The following is an 18,028-nucleotide window of genomic DNA, read 5'->3' as shown; positions in this document are numbered from 1 at the left end:
TCAGCTCAAACAGCCCCATTGTTTCCTATGGGGGAATCGTGCACGAGCACGTTTTTGAGGCTGGCCGCGTCCGTAAGCAACTCTGGTATCGAGAGTTGAAGTTGCGTTAAATATGCTCTACGCTCCTTTTTTGGAGCCTAACGCAGCCATTCTGTGGACTCTCAATACCAGAGTTATTTTAAAGGTGCAGCCAGAAAAAAGCCAGCGTTAGCTACGCGGGTCGTTACCGACAAAACTCTAAATCTAGCCGTTAGTTTCTCCAACCAATTTTCATGCTTTTCCTGGGTAATGGTTTCCAAATGTAGTAATTCATATTGGGCTATTTCCTTTTTGGTTTGCTGCCGCTGTACACCTACCTCCTGTATTACTAGGAGTATTAGGTCTAGCCAGCATTTGTTAAGGATGCTGCACCATTTTTCACAGAATGCTGGATTGTAGTGGCCAATTGTAGGAGTGTTTCCTATTCGAAATCCTCTAGTCCTTCAGCCGTTTTTTAAGTTTCAGCAAGTGGTTATACACATAGAATGGTTTATTAGATGTAGGTCCTGTGGTAAGCGCATCAAATAAAATCAATGCTGCATCCTCTTCTGTGAAATTAAATGTTTTGGCCCCCGGTATGATCTCTGGGACCGGTGCCTCTTGATCAGAGTCCTCAGTGGATATAGCCTGTTCCTGATGTGACATATTAAAAACAATCAAATGTCCCTAAATAGTAGATCAAAGGTAATCCACTGTTGCAGGGTGCTGAAGCCAAAAAGATAATATATAGTGTGCAGCAAGTCAGCACCCACTGATCCAATGTTAAGTCAGGGTGCTTCCCACAATGTAGAATATAAGAAGGCAGAAAAGAGCAGTTGCCGCAAAAGTGGTTTATTTCAATTAGTAAATGTTTCCGGCGCGTGGCCCCATCATCAGACGAGGTTAAAACAGCAATAGTTAGTGCACTTACCAAGAGGTACTATTTATGTAAGAAGTGATCTCCCTCAATATTTTAATGTTTGAATAAAGCAATTTTGTCTTTCATATCTCTGTATTTATTTATACGACTATTTGTAGATATTTGAAATATATTATTATCATTACGATCAATAATAATTAAAAATATAACATGTAATGTGAAGCCTTAGTCATTTAATATTTAAATGTCAAATAATGTTATTTCTGAAATTAATGGGACATCAAGCTCATATATGTAATCTCAAGCAACATTAAACCTTTATACTTTTCATATTCCTCAGATATCCTTTTTAGTAGAAATAGCAGTGCACATGTGCAAGCCAATCATATGACTCATCTATGTGCAGCCATCAATCAGCAGCTACATAGTTTATTTACATATGCTCTTCATCAAAGGACAACAAAAGAATTCATTTAAATCAATTATATTTAAAACAAAACTAAAATAACAAGATTGCATGCTAGTTATACATCATTCAACATTTATTTGGTTTTGTCCCTTCAAGATAATACTTAAAGGAATACAGCTACACTATTATTTTGACTAAATATAAATTTATTTAATATATATATTTTTTTTTTATAACCAAAAACATAAAAAACAGAAGCATAAAACATAATGAAAACCAGATAAAAAAGAAATGAATAATAAATGAATGTAATTCTTGTAGGGCCTCCTGTACTTCCCTAACCATGTCTACAACAAGTTGTAGCCCCTCAGCGGCCAAACAGTTGTGGAATAAATCGCTCAGTCTGGGTCCCCTGTTCTTGATCTATAAAAACAAAAAATAAAATATGTTCTACTAATTCACCATCAAGATACAAGTGTTAAAACATAATATGACCATTTCTTACATTGGGTGACAGCCACCTCATACTCTGTCAGTGCTGTCGAGGCAGCAGGACCAGGATCATCACCCTTAAAGGGACCCTTAACACTTGTCTTCTAATAATCCCCAAAACCTACTTTTTCTTATAAATAAAAATAAAATAATCACTGCAGTTTATTTTATCTGTTCCTCTTACCCCAAACTTTTCAAATGGATTGTTTTGAAATACAGTGTTTAGCCAGTGCCACATTTCCTATGTAAGCTGCCATATTGTATCGTGTGCGTTACAGGGCTCATTAGTCACATGACACAGCATATTGGCTGTTACAGTACTTAGAGAATATAACATTTGCCTGAAGTGTGTGAGCTGCAGTGAGACACATTTATTTCTCAGTTAGGGTGTAAATAGATTTCATTTGCCAGTCTATTGTATATAATACACATTATGCAGCAAATGCTAAGTGCATTACCTTTTTTTTTAACTTCCCCCCAGTTTTACTTTTTCAAACTCCACAAGTTTTCTGCTCTAAGCAGAGCGTTCAGGCACTGTTGTTGTCAATTACTGACATCATGCTCTAGGAGGGGGGAGAGGGAGGGGGAAACTATAACGGAACGGAGTGTAGTTTGTGGAGATGATTTCTGCCTTTCATGACCTTTGATCCTGGTAATGTGAATCACTAAGGGCTGACAGCTTAGTGTTCGTTTAGCAAGGATCCTTCGTATGCATTATTTATCAGTGTGATCTACTCCTGTGGAGAAGATCACACTGATAAAAAATGCATACCAACGATTTTGAAAAAGTAAAACTGTGGGGGGAAGTTAAAAAAAAAGGTAATGCACTTAGCATTTGCTGCATAATGTGTATTATATACAATAGACTGGCAAATGAAATCTATTTACACCCTAACTGAGAAATAAATGTGTCTCACTGCAGCTCACACACTGCAGGCAAATGTTATATTCTCTAAGTACTGTAAAAGCCAATATGCTGTGTCATGTGACTAATGAGCCCTGTAACGCACGCTACAATATGGCAGCTTACATAGGAAATTTGGCACTGGCTCAACACTGTATTTCAAAACAATCCCTTTGAAAAGTTTGGGGTAAGAGGAACAGATAAAATAAACAGCAGTGATTATTTTATTTTTATTTATAAGAAAAAGTAGGTTTCAGCCATTTTCATTAGGTGTTTAATGTCCCTTTAATGGATTCTTGGTCACCTGTCAGAGATGAAGCACAAACACAAATCATTGTTAGTATGAGGAATATGTGACAAGGCCTATATTATACATATCATTGTTAGTATGAGGGATATGGGACAAGGCCTATATTATACAAATCATTGTTAGTATGAGGGATATGGGACATGGCCTATATTATACAAATCATTGTTAGTATGAGGGATATGGGACAAGGCCTATATTATACAAATCATTGTTAGTATGAGGGATATGGGACAAGGCCTATATTATACAAATCATTGTTAGTATGACAGACATCCCAACCTGCAAAAACTCATTTCAGGGAGGTGGCTTCACACGCTACTGCGCCGCCACCCCCTCCCCTCCCAGTTATATATTGGACACCTTGAAACCCTAAATAAGATACAGACTTATCATTAAAGTAGCTCCCCACTAAAGTCACAATTTAAAAAAAGTAGCTTTATTGCACAACCACATACAATAAACCTATTTTCCAGTGATCGTACCCTTGTTGAATGCTTAAATATTTTAGAATACGAAGTTTAATTATGTGCAGTAAATAAGGTAGTATCTGTGTTTTATTTTATTAAAATCAGTGGGGGCTTTTTGGTTATTGGTGCATGCTTTAAGTGTTCTATAATGTCCCAGCAACTAAAGGCATTCCTTAAAGAAACACTTTTCCGGGTTTGGGCCACATTGGATCATGGTACTTGGAGTTTCAGGGAGATTGCATTCCATTTGCTGGCATCAGGGAGTCGCTATTACAATCAGGGAGACTCCCTGAACTTCAGGGAGAGTTGGGATGTCTGGTATGAGGGATATGGGACAAGGCCTATATTATACAAATCATTGTTAGTATGAGGGATATGGGACAAGGCCTATATTATACAAATCATTGTTTAGTATGAGGGATATGTGACAAGACCTATATTATACAAATCATTGTTAGTATGAGGGATATGTGACAAGACCTATATTATACAAATCATTGTTAGTATGAGGGATATGTGACAAGACCTATATTATACAAATCATTGTTTAGTATGAGGGATATGTGACAAGACCTATATTATACAAATCATTGTTAGTATGAGGGATATGGGACAAGGCCTATATTATACAAATCATTGTTAGTATGAGGGATATGTGACAAGACCTATATTATACAAATCATTGTTAGTATGAGGGATATGGGACAAGGCCTATATTATACACATATCATTGTTAGTATGAGGAATATGTGACAAGGCCTATATTATACATATCATTGTTAGTATGAGGGATATGGGACAAGGCCTATATTATACAAATCATTGTTAGTATGAGGGATATGGGACAAGGCCTATATTATACAAATCATTGTTAGTATGAGGGATATGGGACAAGGCCTATATTATACAAATCATTGTTAGTATGAGGGATATGGGACAAGGCCTATATTATACACATATCATTGTTAGTATGAGGAATATGTAACAAGGCCTATATTATACACATATCATTGTTAGTATGAGGGATATGTGACAAGGCCTATATTATACAAATCATTGTTAGTATGAGGGATATGGGACAAGGCCTATATTATACAAATCATTGTTAGTATGAGGGATATGTGACAAGACCTATATTATACAAATCATTGTTAGTATGAGGGATATGGGACAAGGCCTATATTATACACATATCATTGTTAGTATGAGGAATATGTGACAAGGCCTATATTATACATATCATTGTTAGTATGAGGGATATGGGACAAGGCCTATATTATACAAATCATTGTTAGTATGAGGGATATGGGACAAGGCCTATATTATACAAATCATTGTTAGTATGAGGGATATGGGACAAGGCCTATATTATACAAATCATTGTTAGTATGAGGGATATGGGACAAGGCCTATATTATACACATATCATTGTTAGTATGAGGAATATGTAACAAGGCCTATATTATACACACATCATTGTTAGTATAAGGGATATGTGACAAGGCCTATATTATACAAATCATTGTTAGTATGAGGAATATGTGTCAAGGCCTATATTATACACATATCATTGTTAGTATAAGGGATATGGGACAAGGCCTATATTATACACACATCATTGTTTGTATAAGGGATATGTGACAAGGCCTATATTATACAAATCATTGTTAGTATGAGGAATATGTGACAAGGCCTATATTATACACATATCATTGTTAGTATGAGGGATATGGGACAAGGCCTATATTATACACACATCATTGTTAGTATGAGGAATATGTGACAAGGCCTATATTATACACATATCATTGTTAGTATGAGGGATATGGGACAAGGCCTATATTATACAAATCATTGTTAGTATGAGGGATATGGGACAAGGCCTATATTATACACATATCATTGTTCGTATGAGGAATATGTGACAAGGCCTATATTATACACATATCATTGTTAGTATGAGGAATATGTGACAAGGCCTATATTATACACACATCATTGTTAGTATGAGGGATATATGACAAGACCTATATTATACACACATCATTGTTAGTATAAGGGATATGTGACAAGGCCTATATTATACACACATCATTGTTAGTATGAGGGATATGTGACAAGGCCTATATTATACATATCATTGTTAGTATGAGGAATATGTGACAAGGCCTATATTATACACATATCATTGTTAGTATGAGGAATATGTGACAAGACCTATATTATACAAATCATTGTTAGTATGAGGGATATGTGACAAGGCCTATATTATACACATATCATTGTTAGTATGATGAATATGTGACAAGGCCTATATTATACACATCATTGTTAGTATGAGGGATATGTGACAAGGCCTATATTATACACATATCATTGTTAGTATGAGGGATATGTGACAAGGCCTATATTATACACATATCATTGTTAGTATAAGGAATATGTGACAATGCCTATATTATACATATCATTGTTAGTATGAGGAATATATGACAAGGCCTATATTATACATATCATTGTTAGTATGAGGGATATGGGACAAGGCCTATATTATACAAATCATTGTTAGTATGAGGGATATGGGACAAGGCCTATATTATACAAATCATTGTTAGTATGAGGGATATGGGACAAGGCCTATATTATACAAATCATTGTTAGTATGAGGGATATGGGACAAGGCCTATATTATACAAATCATTGTTAGTATGAGGGATATGGGACAAGGCCTATATTATACACATATAATTGTTAGTATGATGAATATGTGACAAGGGCTATATTATACACATATCATTGTTAGTATAAGGAATATGTGACAATGCCTATATTATACATATCATTGTTAGTATGAGGAATATATGACAAGGCCTATATTATACATATCATTGTTAGTATGAGGGATATGGGACAAGGCCTATATTATACAAATCATTGTTAGTATGAGGGATATGGGACAAGGCCTATATTATACAAATCATTGTTAGTATGAGGAATATGTGACAAGGCCTATATTATACACATCATTGTTAGTATGAGGGATATGGGACAAGGCCTATATTATACAAATTATTGTTAGTATGAGGAATATGTGACAAGACCTATATTATACAAATCATTGTTAGTATGAGGGATATGTGACAAGACCTATATTATACAAATCATTGTTAGTATGAGGAATATGTGACAAGGCCTATATTATACACATATCATTGTTAGTATGAGGGATATGGGACAAGGCCTATATTATACAAATCATTGTTAGTATGAGGGATATGGGACAAGGCCTATATTATACAAATCATTTTAGTATGAGGGATATGGGACAAGGCCTATATTATACAAATCATTGTTAGTATGAGGGATATGGGACAAGGCCTATATTATACAAATCATTGTTAGTATGAGGGATATGGGACAAGGCCTATATTATACACATATAATTGTTAGTATGATGAATATGTGACAAGGGCTATATTATACACATATCATTGTTAGTATGAGGGATATGGGACAAGGCCTATATTATACAAATTATTGTTAGTATGAGGAATATGTGACAAGACCTATATTATACAAATCATTGTTAGTATGAGGGATATGTGACAAGACCTATATTATACACATATCATTGTTAGTATGAGGAATATGTGACAAGGCCTATATTATACACATATCATTGTTAGTATTAGGGATATGGGACAAGGCCTATATTATACAAATCATTGTTAGTATGAGGGATATGGGACAAGGCCTATATTATACAAATCATTGTTAGTATGAGGGATATGGGACAAGGCCTATATTATACACATATAATTGTTAGTATGATGAATATGTGACAAGGGCTATATTATACACATATCATTGTTAGTATGAGGAATATGTGACAAGGCCTATATTATACACATATCATTGTTAGTATGAGGAATATGTGACAAGGCCTATATTATACACATATCATTGTTAGTATGAGGGATATGGGCAACAAAGAGGCAATCCAGAATAACAGAGGTCAATAATCAGAGCAGTTGGACAAGCAGAGTTAAGCAGCAATAATCAATCCAGCAATTATAGGGGTTAAGAGGCAGAGTAGTCAGACAGGCAGAGTTTCAGCAGCAATAATCAATCCAGCTATTATAGGGGTTAAGAGGCAGAGTATGGACAGAAAATATAGACACTGGCGCCTAGGAGGAATACAAGCTCACTATAAGAGACTTCCCAACAAAGTCTTTGTGAAGAGATTACAAGATAAAGAACATTTAGGAGCGCCAAAAGGCTAAAGTATTCCACAGAAAAAATTATAAATAAATTACAAAATTAATATATTAGCATCAATTAGCAACAAACCATAGATGTACAATGTATTCCAGGAGACCAAATCGTATATATAAAAAATGTATATTTAATAAACCGCTAAAAATTTAAAAACAATCAAATAAGATATAACAGTACAGTGGATGGATAACCGAGCTGTAGATCAAACCATCAAGCTATTTAAATTCAAGCTAATATATTAACATAGAGTTATTTCAAAGAAACCCTATATAGAACATAACCAATTAATAAATGTATAAATATGTATCCAAATGATAACTAATAACAATAAGACTAAGACCAATAGTATAATTAGTACCCCCAATATAAGGGAGAAAATCGATTTACCCAAAAGTCTAATCCTAGATGTATATAAAGCCTTGATGTCTTGAGAAAGGCCCTTTAGAGGGCTGAAACGCGTAGACGCAATCGAAGGATAATTTGTGAGGCTTTATATACATCTAGGATTAGACTTTTGGGTAAGTCGATTTTCGATAGAACCCCTTTTGTATTAGCAATTGGTAGATTGCTGTTTCTCATAGGCGTCACTACAGGGGGGCTAGGGGGGGCAAACGCCCCTCCAAAATTTTTCTTTGCCCCCCCTGTGGCCCCCCCACCAGCGCCGGCACTTGCATAATCCTAGCTATGTGCCCCAGCAGGGAGGCGCAATCATGCAGCATAAACTGATATTTATGTTATGTAAATATTAGTTTTACTGTTTGAGGTGCTGCAGCACCACTCCAATACCCATGCTGGCTGCTGCTATATTCTAGCCTCCTCTACTTCAGTTCCAGCCAGGTCATGTTCCTACACAGTACAAGGAACATGACCGGAGACTGGAGAGGAAGAGGGAGGAGTCAGACTCAGCACCAGTGTGCAGAACAGATGAGCTACAGAGCGCGGGAAGGAAGAGCACCAGCAGGCAGTGACACTAGCAGGAAAGATGAAGATTTGTGGTAAATGTAAGTCACAGGGTTAATTTATACTGTTTATGGTCACACACAGCCTGCAATGAGGTCAGCCAGCACGGCTGCCCCATTAGCACAACAGCCGTTATTAGAACTTCCTGCACGGGTTGGTTTGCCTCAGTAATAAATTAGGAGCTGCAGAGACACTGGCAGCTGACATTTACACACTGCTCTGAGAACTTAACCCTATACATTTATTAATTTGTGTGCACAGCAAATAGTGTTAAGTTCTCAGAGAAGTGAGGGTTTAAAGTGTAGTACTTTTTTTGCTTTGTTTATGTGATCTGTATGTACAGGCAAATGCAGGGCAAACAACATTTATTTTAAAATCTTGGAAATTTGTTTCTCTAGCAGATGTTCCTTTCTCTAGCACCAGAATTCACCTTCAACCTCCTCCCCTTACCCTAAATCACAGCCTTCACCCTTTTGTTCTCCTTAAGGTGGAAAAGTAAAGTTGCTTCTCAGTTCTTGTATGTGTATATCTGTTTTTTTCCAGTTACTCAGCTTTCCAAAAGGATATAGTGCATCAAATGTGCAGTAAAAGAAATTGAGAAAAATCAAACAAATGGGGAGATAAGTGGACAATTGATTATTAGATGTCTTCATTATAGTTTTCTATGCACACTTTATTCTTAATTGTCTTCAGCAGAAAAGGTTAGATAACTAAAGCTTATGTATGTCTGCGTCTGTAACTGTGTATGTATATGTGTGTGTACTGTTGTAATTGTTTTATCATCTTTGTGTGTGTGTGTGTGTGTGTGTGTATGTATGTATGTGTGTATTTATGTATATATTTGTGTGTATGTATGTTTGTGTGTGTGTGTGCGTCTGTGTGTATGTATTTGTGTGTGTCTGTGTGTATGTATGTGTGTATTTATGTATGTTTGTGTGTGTAGTTATGTATATGTGTATGTATGTGTCTGTGTGTGTATGTGTCTGTGTATGTATTTGTGTGTATGTATGTTTGTGTGTGTGTAGGTATGTATATGTGTCTGTGTATGTGTTGTCTGTGTGTGTGTGTATGTATGTTTGTGTGTGTGTAGGTATGTATATGTGTCTGTGTGTGTTTGTGTGTGTATGTATGTTTGTGTGTGTGTAGGTATGTATATGTGTCTGTGTGTGTGTTGTCTGTGTGTGTATGTATGTCTATCTTCTATATATGTCCATGCATTTTATGTTATAAAGGAAGACATAAGATGCATTACTGTTGTATTTTTAATACTTGCGTTCCTTTTCCATTTATATCTGTGTTTTATCTTCTTATGAAAAAAATATAGACTGTTGTAATTGTTTTGTTGTCATCTTTGTGTGTATATACGTATGTGTGTATGTACGTATGTGTGTATGTATGCGCGTGTGTGTATTTGTGTGTGTGTGTATGTGTCTGTCTGTGTGAGCGTATGTATATGTGTGTGTCTGTCTATGTATGTATTTGGGTGTGTGTGTTTTTTCAGTGGTATGATTAAGTGGTGAAAATTATCAGTGCCCCCCCAGTTTTGACTGTGGTATCTTATGTGCCCCCCCTATATATTGTTCCTAGAGTCGCCACTGCTGTTTCTCTTTTCTTTATAGGTAACATCCGGATTTCAAGCGCTTTTTTATCTTTTTTGACTGATATATCAACATACAAGGATTACGTTTCATTGGGACATTTCTTTTTTGGACTTTATCATCTCCTATGAAATGAATTGGGACTTTTAACATACTACGTAGTAATAGGGATAATTGTGCCGGCACAACAATTTATTTCTAATCATATTGTCATTTCCATTGGTTTTTGGTAATTCTGATAATTAATTATTATATTTTTTATCATTACACCTATTTTATTTATTTGATTATTTTATTACATTTAGTACAATTTTCATCTTGCACTTTCATACACATTATATACATATTCATTGAATATAACCCCAACATATGGTGGTATATTTGTCACATTTTTTACTCTATCAAGTTGGTTAATTTGTTCTTTATCAATATCATTTAGTGTACACCACATCTTAGCGTGTTTAAAGTCAATTTTCACATAATTTAACTATTTTAATTAATCACTATTTATTCCCTTGTATTGGGGTACTAATTATACTATTGGTCTTAGTTTTATTGTTATTAGTTATCATTTGGATACATATATATATATATATATATTAATTGGTCGTGTTCTATATAGGGTTTCTTTGAAATAACTTTATGTTAATATATTACCTTGAATTTAAATAGCTTGATGGTTTGATCTGCAGCTCGGTTATCCATCCACTGTACTGTTATATCTTATTTAATTGTTTTTACATTTTTAGTGGTTCATTAAATACTAGTGTTAAAGCCCGTGTATTTAACGGGCCAAATTTTTTTTTTTTTTTTTTTTTTATTCAAAAAAATAACATAAGATATAAACATTAAAGTAGACATAAAGTCATATTTTTATTTTTAGTAAATTAAATTAAAATAAAGTTTAATTTGTACATGAATAATATTGTTGCTCTAAATAATACAAAATTACTTCTAACTAATTAAAAATACACAACTTATTTGTTTATTTAAAGTATATTTCTTTATAAACAATGTTTTTTGTATAAATTTTATCACTGTTTGGTAATATCTTTCCATGCTTTGAACTTTGAAGTATCTTAATTTTGACATCAGATGATGTACGAACTCGAGACATTGCAACATAAAGTTGTCCATGACTGAATACTGGTTCTGGAAGAAATATTCCTACTTTGTCTAACGTTTGACCTTGTGATTTGTTGATGGTCATTGCAAATGCAAGTTTGATTGGAAACTGTCTCCTTCGTAAAATGAATGGTAGTTCAGTGTTGGCAGGGGCTAAATCTATTCTCGGAATAAACACCATTTGTTTTTTTGCTGTTCCTGTGAGTACTTCTGCAATTAATAGATTTGGCTTAAGATCTTTAACTATCAATCTTGTTCCATTGCACAGACCTTTTTTTGTGTTCAGATTTCTGAGCAACATAATAATACTTCCCAATTTTATTTTTAACTTATGAAGAGGCATTCCTGATGGAGCTAATTCGTTTAGAAACTCTATGGGATAGTTTTGTGCATCTTCATCTGTCTGATCATCAATTGAATCTGAACTCAGATATATTTTTTCATCACCATCGAGTATATTTAATACATGCTCATTGATTTGATCAACATGACAATTTTTCGTACACAAAATGGCCTTTTTTGAAAAACTGTGAAGATCAGATGGAAGAATTTTTTTTCCAAAAATTTCAGATATGATACAATCATTGCATATTAATTTGGAAGGGATCTCAACTAAATCCTCAGGAAGGCCCTCTGAATTATTTAATGAACCCTGTCCTAATTTTAGTAGCCAATTGCTAAATTCTGGATCCACTGAACGCACATTATTCTTCAATTTTAAAATTTTAAATTTATCCCAGTGATCATAGAACTTTATAGTAGCTTCCACAATAGCAGTTCTATTGCAATGAGGAAGAACTGGGAGTGTTTGTCTGAAGTCTCCACCAAGGAGTATAACTTTTCCACCAAATGGCTTATTGTTCTGCATAATTTCCTGAAGAAGGTTATTTACACATTTTAGAGCTATACCGGGTGTCATTGAGGCCTCATCCCAAATAATCAATTTAGCATTACGTATGAACTCTGCATCTTTTGAAGTCATTCTCATATTTGATGTTGATGTTTCCAGTAATGGAATTGGAAGCTTAAACTGTGAATGGTAAGTTCTGCCACCATCAAGGAGATTAGCTGCTATTCCTGTAGAGGCAACAGGAAGAACTCCATCTGTGCGTCCACGTAAAGTACTCAATAATGTTTTATATAAATAAGTCTTGCCACTTCCACCAGGTCCATCAATAAAAAAACATCTGTGTGGTAAATTTTCATTATCAATTGCAGACATTACATTGTCAAATGCAGCTTTTTGCTCGATGTTTAATGCTTCTTGAAGTTGTGCTCCAACTTGGGCTTCCAAGTGTGTAACATAGTTGAATTGCATTTCTGGAATGAAGTTTGATGGATTGGGTAGTCCAAAATCTTCACAACGTTTACTATGCAATATGAGAACATTTTGAATATCTGTTAATGCCAAATTTTTGCAACTTTTGCAATCATCAATGTGGTCTTCATGACGTGAATAATCTTCATAAAGATCATGTTTGTATTTTTCAAAGAGTTGTGGGACATTAGGTGGGACAACAAATATACACAAATAAGCAAACAGTTCCCTCATTTGTTTAGGCATCTGTTGAGATGCTGATTCGTTAAGTGTAAGATCCCATGTAGCGTCGTCATCTAAAAGTGAAAGCTTTTGGGCAGCTTCTTTGAATGTGTGACAAACTTGTCCATTAACAGTTCGTAAGTCCTTAAAGGATATTGCTCCTTTTAAGTGCAAGAGCAATAACCTCAAACAAAATCTCTCCAAATCTGATGAAATATTTACATTATACAATCTGCCAATTGTTGTATCTGCTCCTCTTTGTCTTGGATTCCACTTACGGTTTTTTACATCAAATACAAAATGTTGAGGAATGTCAGAGTAAAAAAGTTCACGTGCCGCATTATTATCCACATTCAACTTAAAGTATGCTGTCAAAGTGGTATCCCTGTCTTGTGCCTTTTCTGCAGCTAATTGTACGTTTTCATTATGGAAATATACATCTTGTTCGCCTGGAAGATGAACTTGAAGTCTTATTATTGTATGTGTTTGATGGTGCATCAAAAAACCATACAACCTCCAAACAGCTTCAGGAGCACTGACATATCTTGTGTCCAAAAAATTTTGAATTTCATCATGCTGTAGTGTATTATGTTCCTTAATAGAAATATTTGCACAATCGTAACCTTTATATACATATTTGAAGAGATATTTAACACTTTTAACAGAAACACAACTCTCTACATTTATATGGCAGTTGTATTTCAAGCAGAAGTATGGGCTATATGGAACTACCCATGAGTTGTCAATTTTTTTCCCTTTGACAATTACAGTGGTGTCATTTTTTTGTCTATGATATCGCGGATATCCATCAACATTAATTAAAGTTTCTTTTTGAAAAATTTTTGGAAAATTCTTGCTGCAATTACCATCAACCATGCATGGAGAATTTAAATTATGTTCTCCACATGGACCGTGTATCATATGCTTTATTACAATAGCATGTAGTCTTGGATAAATCTGTTCATCAGGAATTTCAGCTGATATAAAAGTGTCAATGGTTTCAGCATCATTTGGCTTGTCTTCGGCTTTCAATATTAAAAGGATATGAGCATGTGGTAATCCTCTTTTTTGAAACTCTATTACATGCACTTTTGCGCAAGGACTTCCAAGAACATGTTTGTTCAAGATATCATTCAAAAGAGAATTTAATTTGAGATTGAAAACTCTTGCTACCAAATCTGGTCTGAACTCCACTGCTTGACCTTCTAATAGGTTATCAAGTATCTCAGGCCATTTAGGGTTGCAGGTCATAGTGATGAAGTAATCCGGTTTTCCATATTTTCTAACAATGGCCATAGCATCATGGTAGTTTTGGGCCATATTTCGTGGACTTCCCTGAAAAGATGATGGCAAAATAACTGCTTTTCCAGGCATCAGGCCCTGTGCAGCAGCCTCACTTTGAATGTAATCCATTAATCCTGTATATTTTTCAATGCGAAGATTAGATTGATTTTGACGGATATAGTTGAGTCTGTTGGCCTCAGTCTTGACATAAGCATCAACAAAGTACTGCTGCGTCAACTTGCCAGCACTAAGGAAAGGATTGAATTGATCCCTAATTGAAATTCTGTAAGAGTAGTATTTCATTTGGCTAACTCTTATCCTTGGATTGGTGGTTACTCTTCTTTGTACATCACTAATTGATGTTGGCCTGTAGTTAAGAGCAATATTGGAACCCCAACTTTGGTCCCCATATGGAAACAACAAAGGATACAGCAATGGTTCAAGATTAGGATCTAAAACACTTATTCTTTCAGTTTTTTTTGTTTGATCTGTAGATCGGCAATGAATAAGAAGGTCACGTTCAAGAGGAGGTTCACCATCAGAATTTTGGAAAATAACAGCAACCTCATTAACTCTTTGTACGTTATATCTTCGGTAATCTGATGTTCTGTCCTGCAGAATTACCATTGAAACTTTAGAATTTTGAACTCCATTTAAAGATGCTTCATGGATGCATTCTTGCTCTACCTCATAGAGCATTTTACATGCTTTTGCAAAAGGGTTATACTGAGACATATATGAACTTAACTCCCTCAAAAGTTCAATGTGACATCCTGAATTTTCTTTTAGTGCTGCTCGTTGGTCCGCAGCTTCCTCAGGACTCAAAATGTAGAGTTGTGCAAATTTGCGTTGATCATCATTTTCTGGATGCAAAGCACCAGATCGGTGATAAATTTGGCCATTTATTCTAAAACAGTATGGGCCATATCCTGGAGGTGGTGCAATGTTTGCTCCCATTGATGCAAACGCCAATGCACTATTTATAGAACGGATATTTTGCATAAAATTCTTTGAATGTGTGTGTTGTCCAGTCATTAGTTGTTGGATCAGTGGTGAAATTTGTATATGAGGTAATGTTATTTTTCCTTTATTGCAGCATTTATTAAAAAGCTTATCGCTTGGTTGTTCCTCTGGAAAATGCTTTGCCATGCAAAATTTGCAATAAACATTAAGTTGACCACATGTGTGCATCGGGACATTGTCTTCATTAAATAATGAATGGTTGATGTTAGTACTATTTTTTTTTTTTTTTTCTACGTGCAGCAGAACGTGATCTTTGCATGTCCAGTTGGAGACATTTTTCCTGAGCAGTCATATTGGCCCTACAAATCCGTTTTTTTGAAGAATCCTTTTTGCGTAGAGTTACCCTTTGTTGTTCAGTCATATGTGTCCGTCGTATACGTTGAGTTTCTTTTCTTCTGCGTTTAACGTTTTCTGCATCTTCCTGTGTTAAAATTCTTTTAGGAGGCATTCTTCTATTTTTATTTTTATGCAGCACTCTTTAGTTTGTTTTAAAGACTCTTTTTTTTTTTTATGCACTTCTTTGTAGTCACTTTTTTTTATGCAGTATATATGTTTTTTAAGGTTTATTCTTATTAGGCACTCTTTATTGCCTTTTTTATGTTGTATATATGTTTTTTTAAATCGGTTTGTTATAATGCTGCTTATGTAGTATTAGGCACTCTTTATTGCCTTTTTTATGTTGTATATATGTTTTTTTTTTTTATAAATTTGTTATAATGCTGCTTATGTAGTATTAGGCACTCTTTATTGCCTTTTTTATGCTGTTTATGCAGTGTCTTTATTTGTTTTAGGCAGTCTTTTAGGCACTCTCTTTGTTATATCGGCAGTGTTTATTTTGTATTAGGCAATGTTAGGCAAATTTTTTTTTTTTAGACAATCTTTATTTTGTTTAACAAAGTCTTAGGCACTCTTTACTTTGTTTTATACACTTTTTATTTTGTTTTTGGCAGTGTTATTTTTTTTTAATGCAGTCTTAGGCACTCTTTATTTTGTTGTAGACATTAGGCGTGTTTATGCTGCTTATGTAGTATTAGGCACTCTTTATTGCCTTTTTTATGCTGTTTATTGCTGTCTCTTTATTTGTTTTAGGCAGTCTCTTTATTTCCCTTTTTTTTTAGGCACTCTCTTTTTTTAATATCGACAGTCTTTATTTTTTTAGATAGTCTTTATTTTGTATTAGGCAAATTTGTTTTTTTTAGACAATACACTTTTTCTTTTGTTTTTGGCAGTTTTATTTTGTTTTCATGCAGTCTTAGTCACTCTTTATTAGGCGTGTTTGTCACTCTTTACTTTGTTGTAAACACTCTAGGACTATGCACTTTTTTTATACACTTTTTTTTTATGCAGTATATATGTTTTTTTACGGTTTATAGTATTAGGCACTCTTTATGGGGTTTTTTATACAGTATATATATAATGCTGCTTATGAGTAACTTTGTTTTTTGCAGTCTTAATTTTTGTTCATGCAGTCTTAGGCACTCTTTATTTTGTTGTAGACATTAGGCGTGTTTGTCACTCTTTACTTTGTTTTAAACACTCTTTTTTTTGTATTATGTCCTTTTTTTAAGACACTTTTTTTATGCAGTATATATGTTTTTATATCTTTTGTTAAAAAGGTTGATTAAAATTCAGCTTATGTAGTATTAGGCACTCTTTATTGCCTTTTTTATGCAGTATATATGTGTTTTTTTCAAAGATTTTATTATAATGCTGCTTATGTAGTATTAGGCTCTTTTTTTGCCTTTTTTATTCTGTATATATGTTTTTTTAAAAATGTTTCTTATAATGCTGCTTATGTAGTATTAAGCACTCTTTTTTTCCTTTTTTATGCAGTATATATGTTTTTTTTTTTTCAAAGGGTTTATTATAATGCTGCTTATGTAGTATTAGGCGCTCTTTATTTCCTTTTTTTTTTTATTTGTATAGAGACTTTTTATATGTGCAGTGCAGCACTATTTTTTCTTTTAAAGTAATATAGTTATGTTATATGTGCTGTGCAGCACAGTATTGAGCTCTTTTATGAGCTTATGACTAAAATATTTATTTTCTATGTGCTGTTAGCACAATGTTGTGCTCTTTTATGAGCCTATTAATCCTTTTTTATTTTTAAAACCTAAAATTTATTTTTTGATCCTATTAAGGTTTTTTTTTTTTTTTTTTTTAAACTACTATGTGCTGTTAGCACAGTGTTGGTCTCTTTATGAGGCTATTTTTCTTTTTTTTTGTATGTTCTGTTAGCACAGTGTTGTGCTCTTGTAAGAGGCTATTATTCCTTTTTTTTGTATGTTCTGTGTATATTTTTTTTTTTTTAAATAAGCATATATTTTTTTTGTATGTGGTTTTTTTTTTTTTTTAGTATGTTTAGCACATACCTAAGTCCTGAGTGCTAGGTTTTTTTTTTTAGTATGTGCTATTTTGCACATAAGCAAATGTGAGGTATTTTTTTTTAGTATGTACAAATTTTTAAACTAAAGAGCAAATGTTTTCCTGAGGGACTATTTTTTTGAACATTTTTTTTTTTAAACTAAAATTTTTAAACTAAAGAGCAAATTTTTTCCTGAGGGACTTTTTTTTTCAAAATTTTTTTTTTTAAACTAAAATTTTTAAACTAAAGAGCAAATGTTTTTAGTATGTACAAATTTTTAAACTAAAGAGCAAATGTTTGCTTTCAAATAAATGCGCAGCATAAGTCCTGAGGTAATTTTTTTCCTGAGGGCATAAAATTTCAAGACCCAATTAT

The 18,028-nt window shown here is 33.9% G+C and overlaps 1 protein-coding gene across 1 annotated transcript; it reads right to left on the bottom strand.

The window, feature by feature from the left end:
- Positions 1-474: 474 nt before the first annotated feature.
- LOC128647593 (uncharacterized) lies at positions 475-15,864 on the bottom strand. Its single transcript, XM_053700350.1, has 3 exons — positions 11,425-15,864; positions 1,650-1,730; positions 475-672 (listed from the first exon to the last, which is right to left on the bottom strand). Exons 1-3 carry the CDS (start codon positions 15,454-15,456, stop codon positions 475-477), a joined length of 4,311 nt encoding a protein of 1,436 aa, XP_053556325.1. The 5' UTR covers positions 15,457-15,864.
- Between the last annotated feature and the right edge of the window lie 2,164 nt (positions 15,865-18,028).

The sequence above is a fragment of the Bombina bombina genome, chromosome 2 (genome assembly GCF_027579735.1).
Source record: "Bombina bombina isolate aBomBom1 chromosome 2, aBomBom1.pri, whole genome shotgun sequence".
Lineage (NCBI taxonomy): Eukaryota > Metazoa > Chordata > Amphibia > Anura > Bombinatoridae > Bombina > Bombina bombina.
This window is presented reverse-complemented; position numbering and strand designations above follow the sequence as displayed.

Excerpts from the sequence above, each read along its gene's own strand:
- LOC128647593 (XM_053700350.1), bottom strand. The coding sequence starts at position 15,456 with ATGCACACATGTGGTCAACTTAATGTTTATTGCAAATTTTGCATGGCA. Across the intron at positions 1,731-11,424 it reads TTTATGTTGCAATGTCTCGA|ATCAAGAACAGGGGACCCAG; the intron begins GTTCGTACATCA and ends TTGTTTTTATAG. Across the intron at positions 673-1,649 it reads TACAACTTGTTGTAGACATG|GAACAGGCTATATCCACTGA; the intron begins GTTAGGGAAGTA and ends ATGTCACATCAG.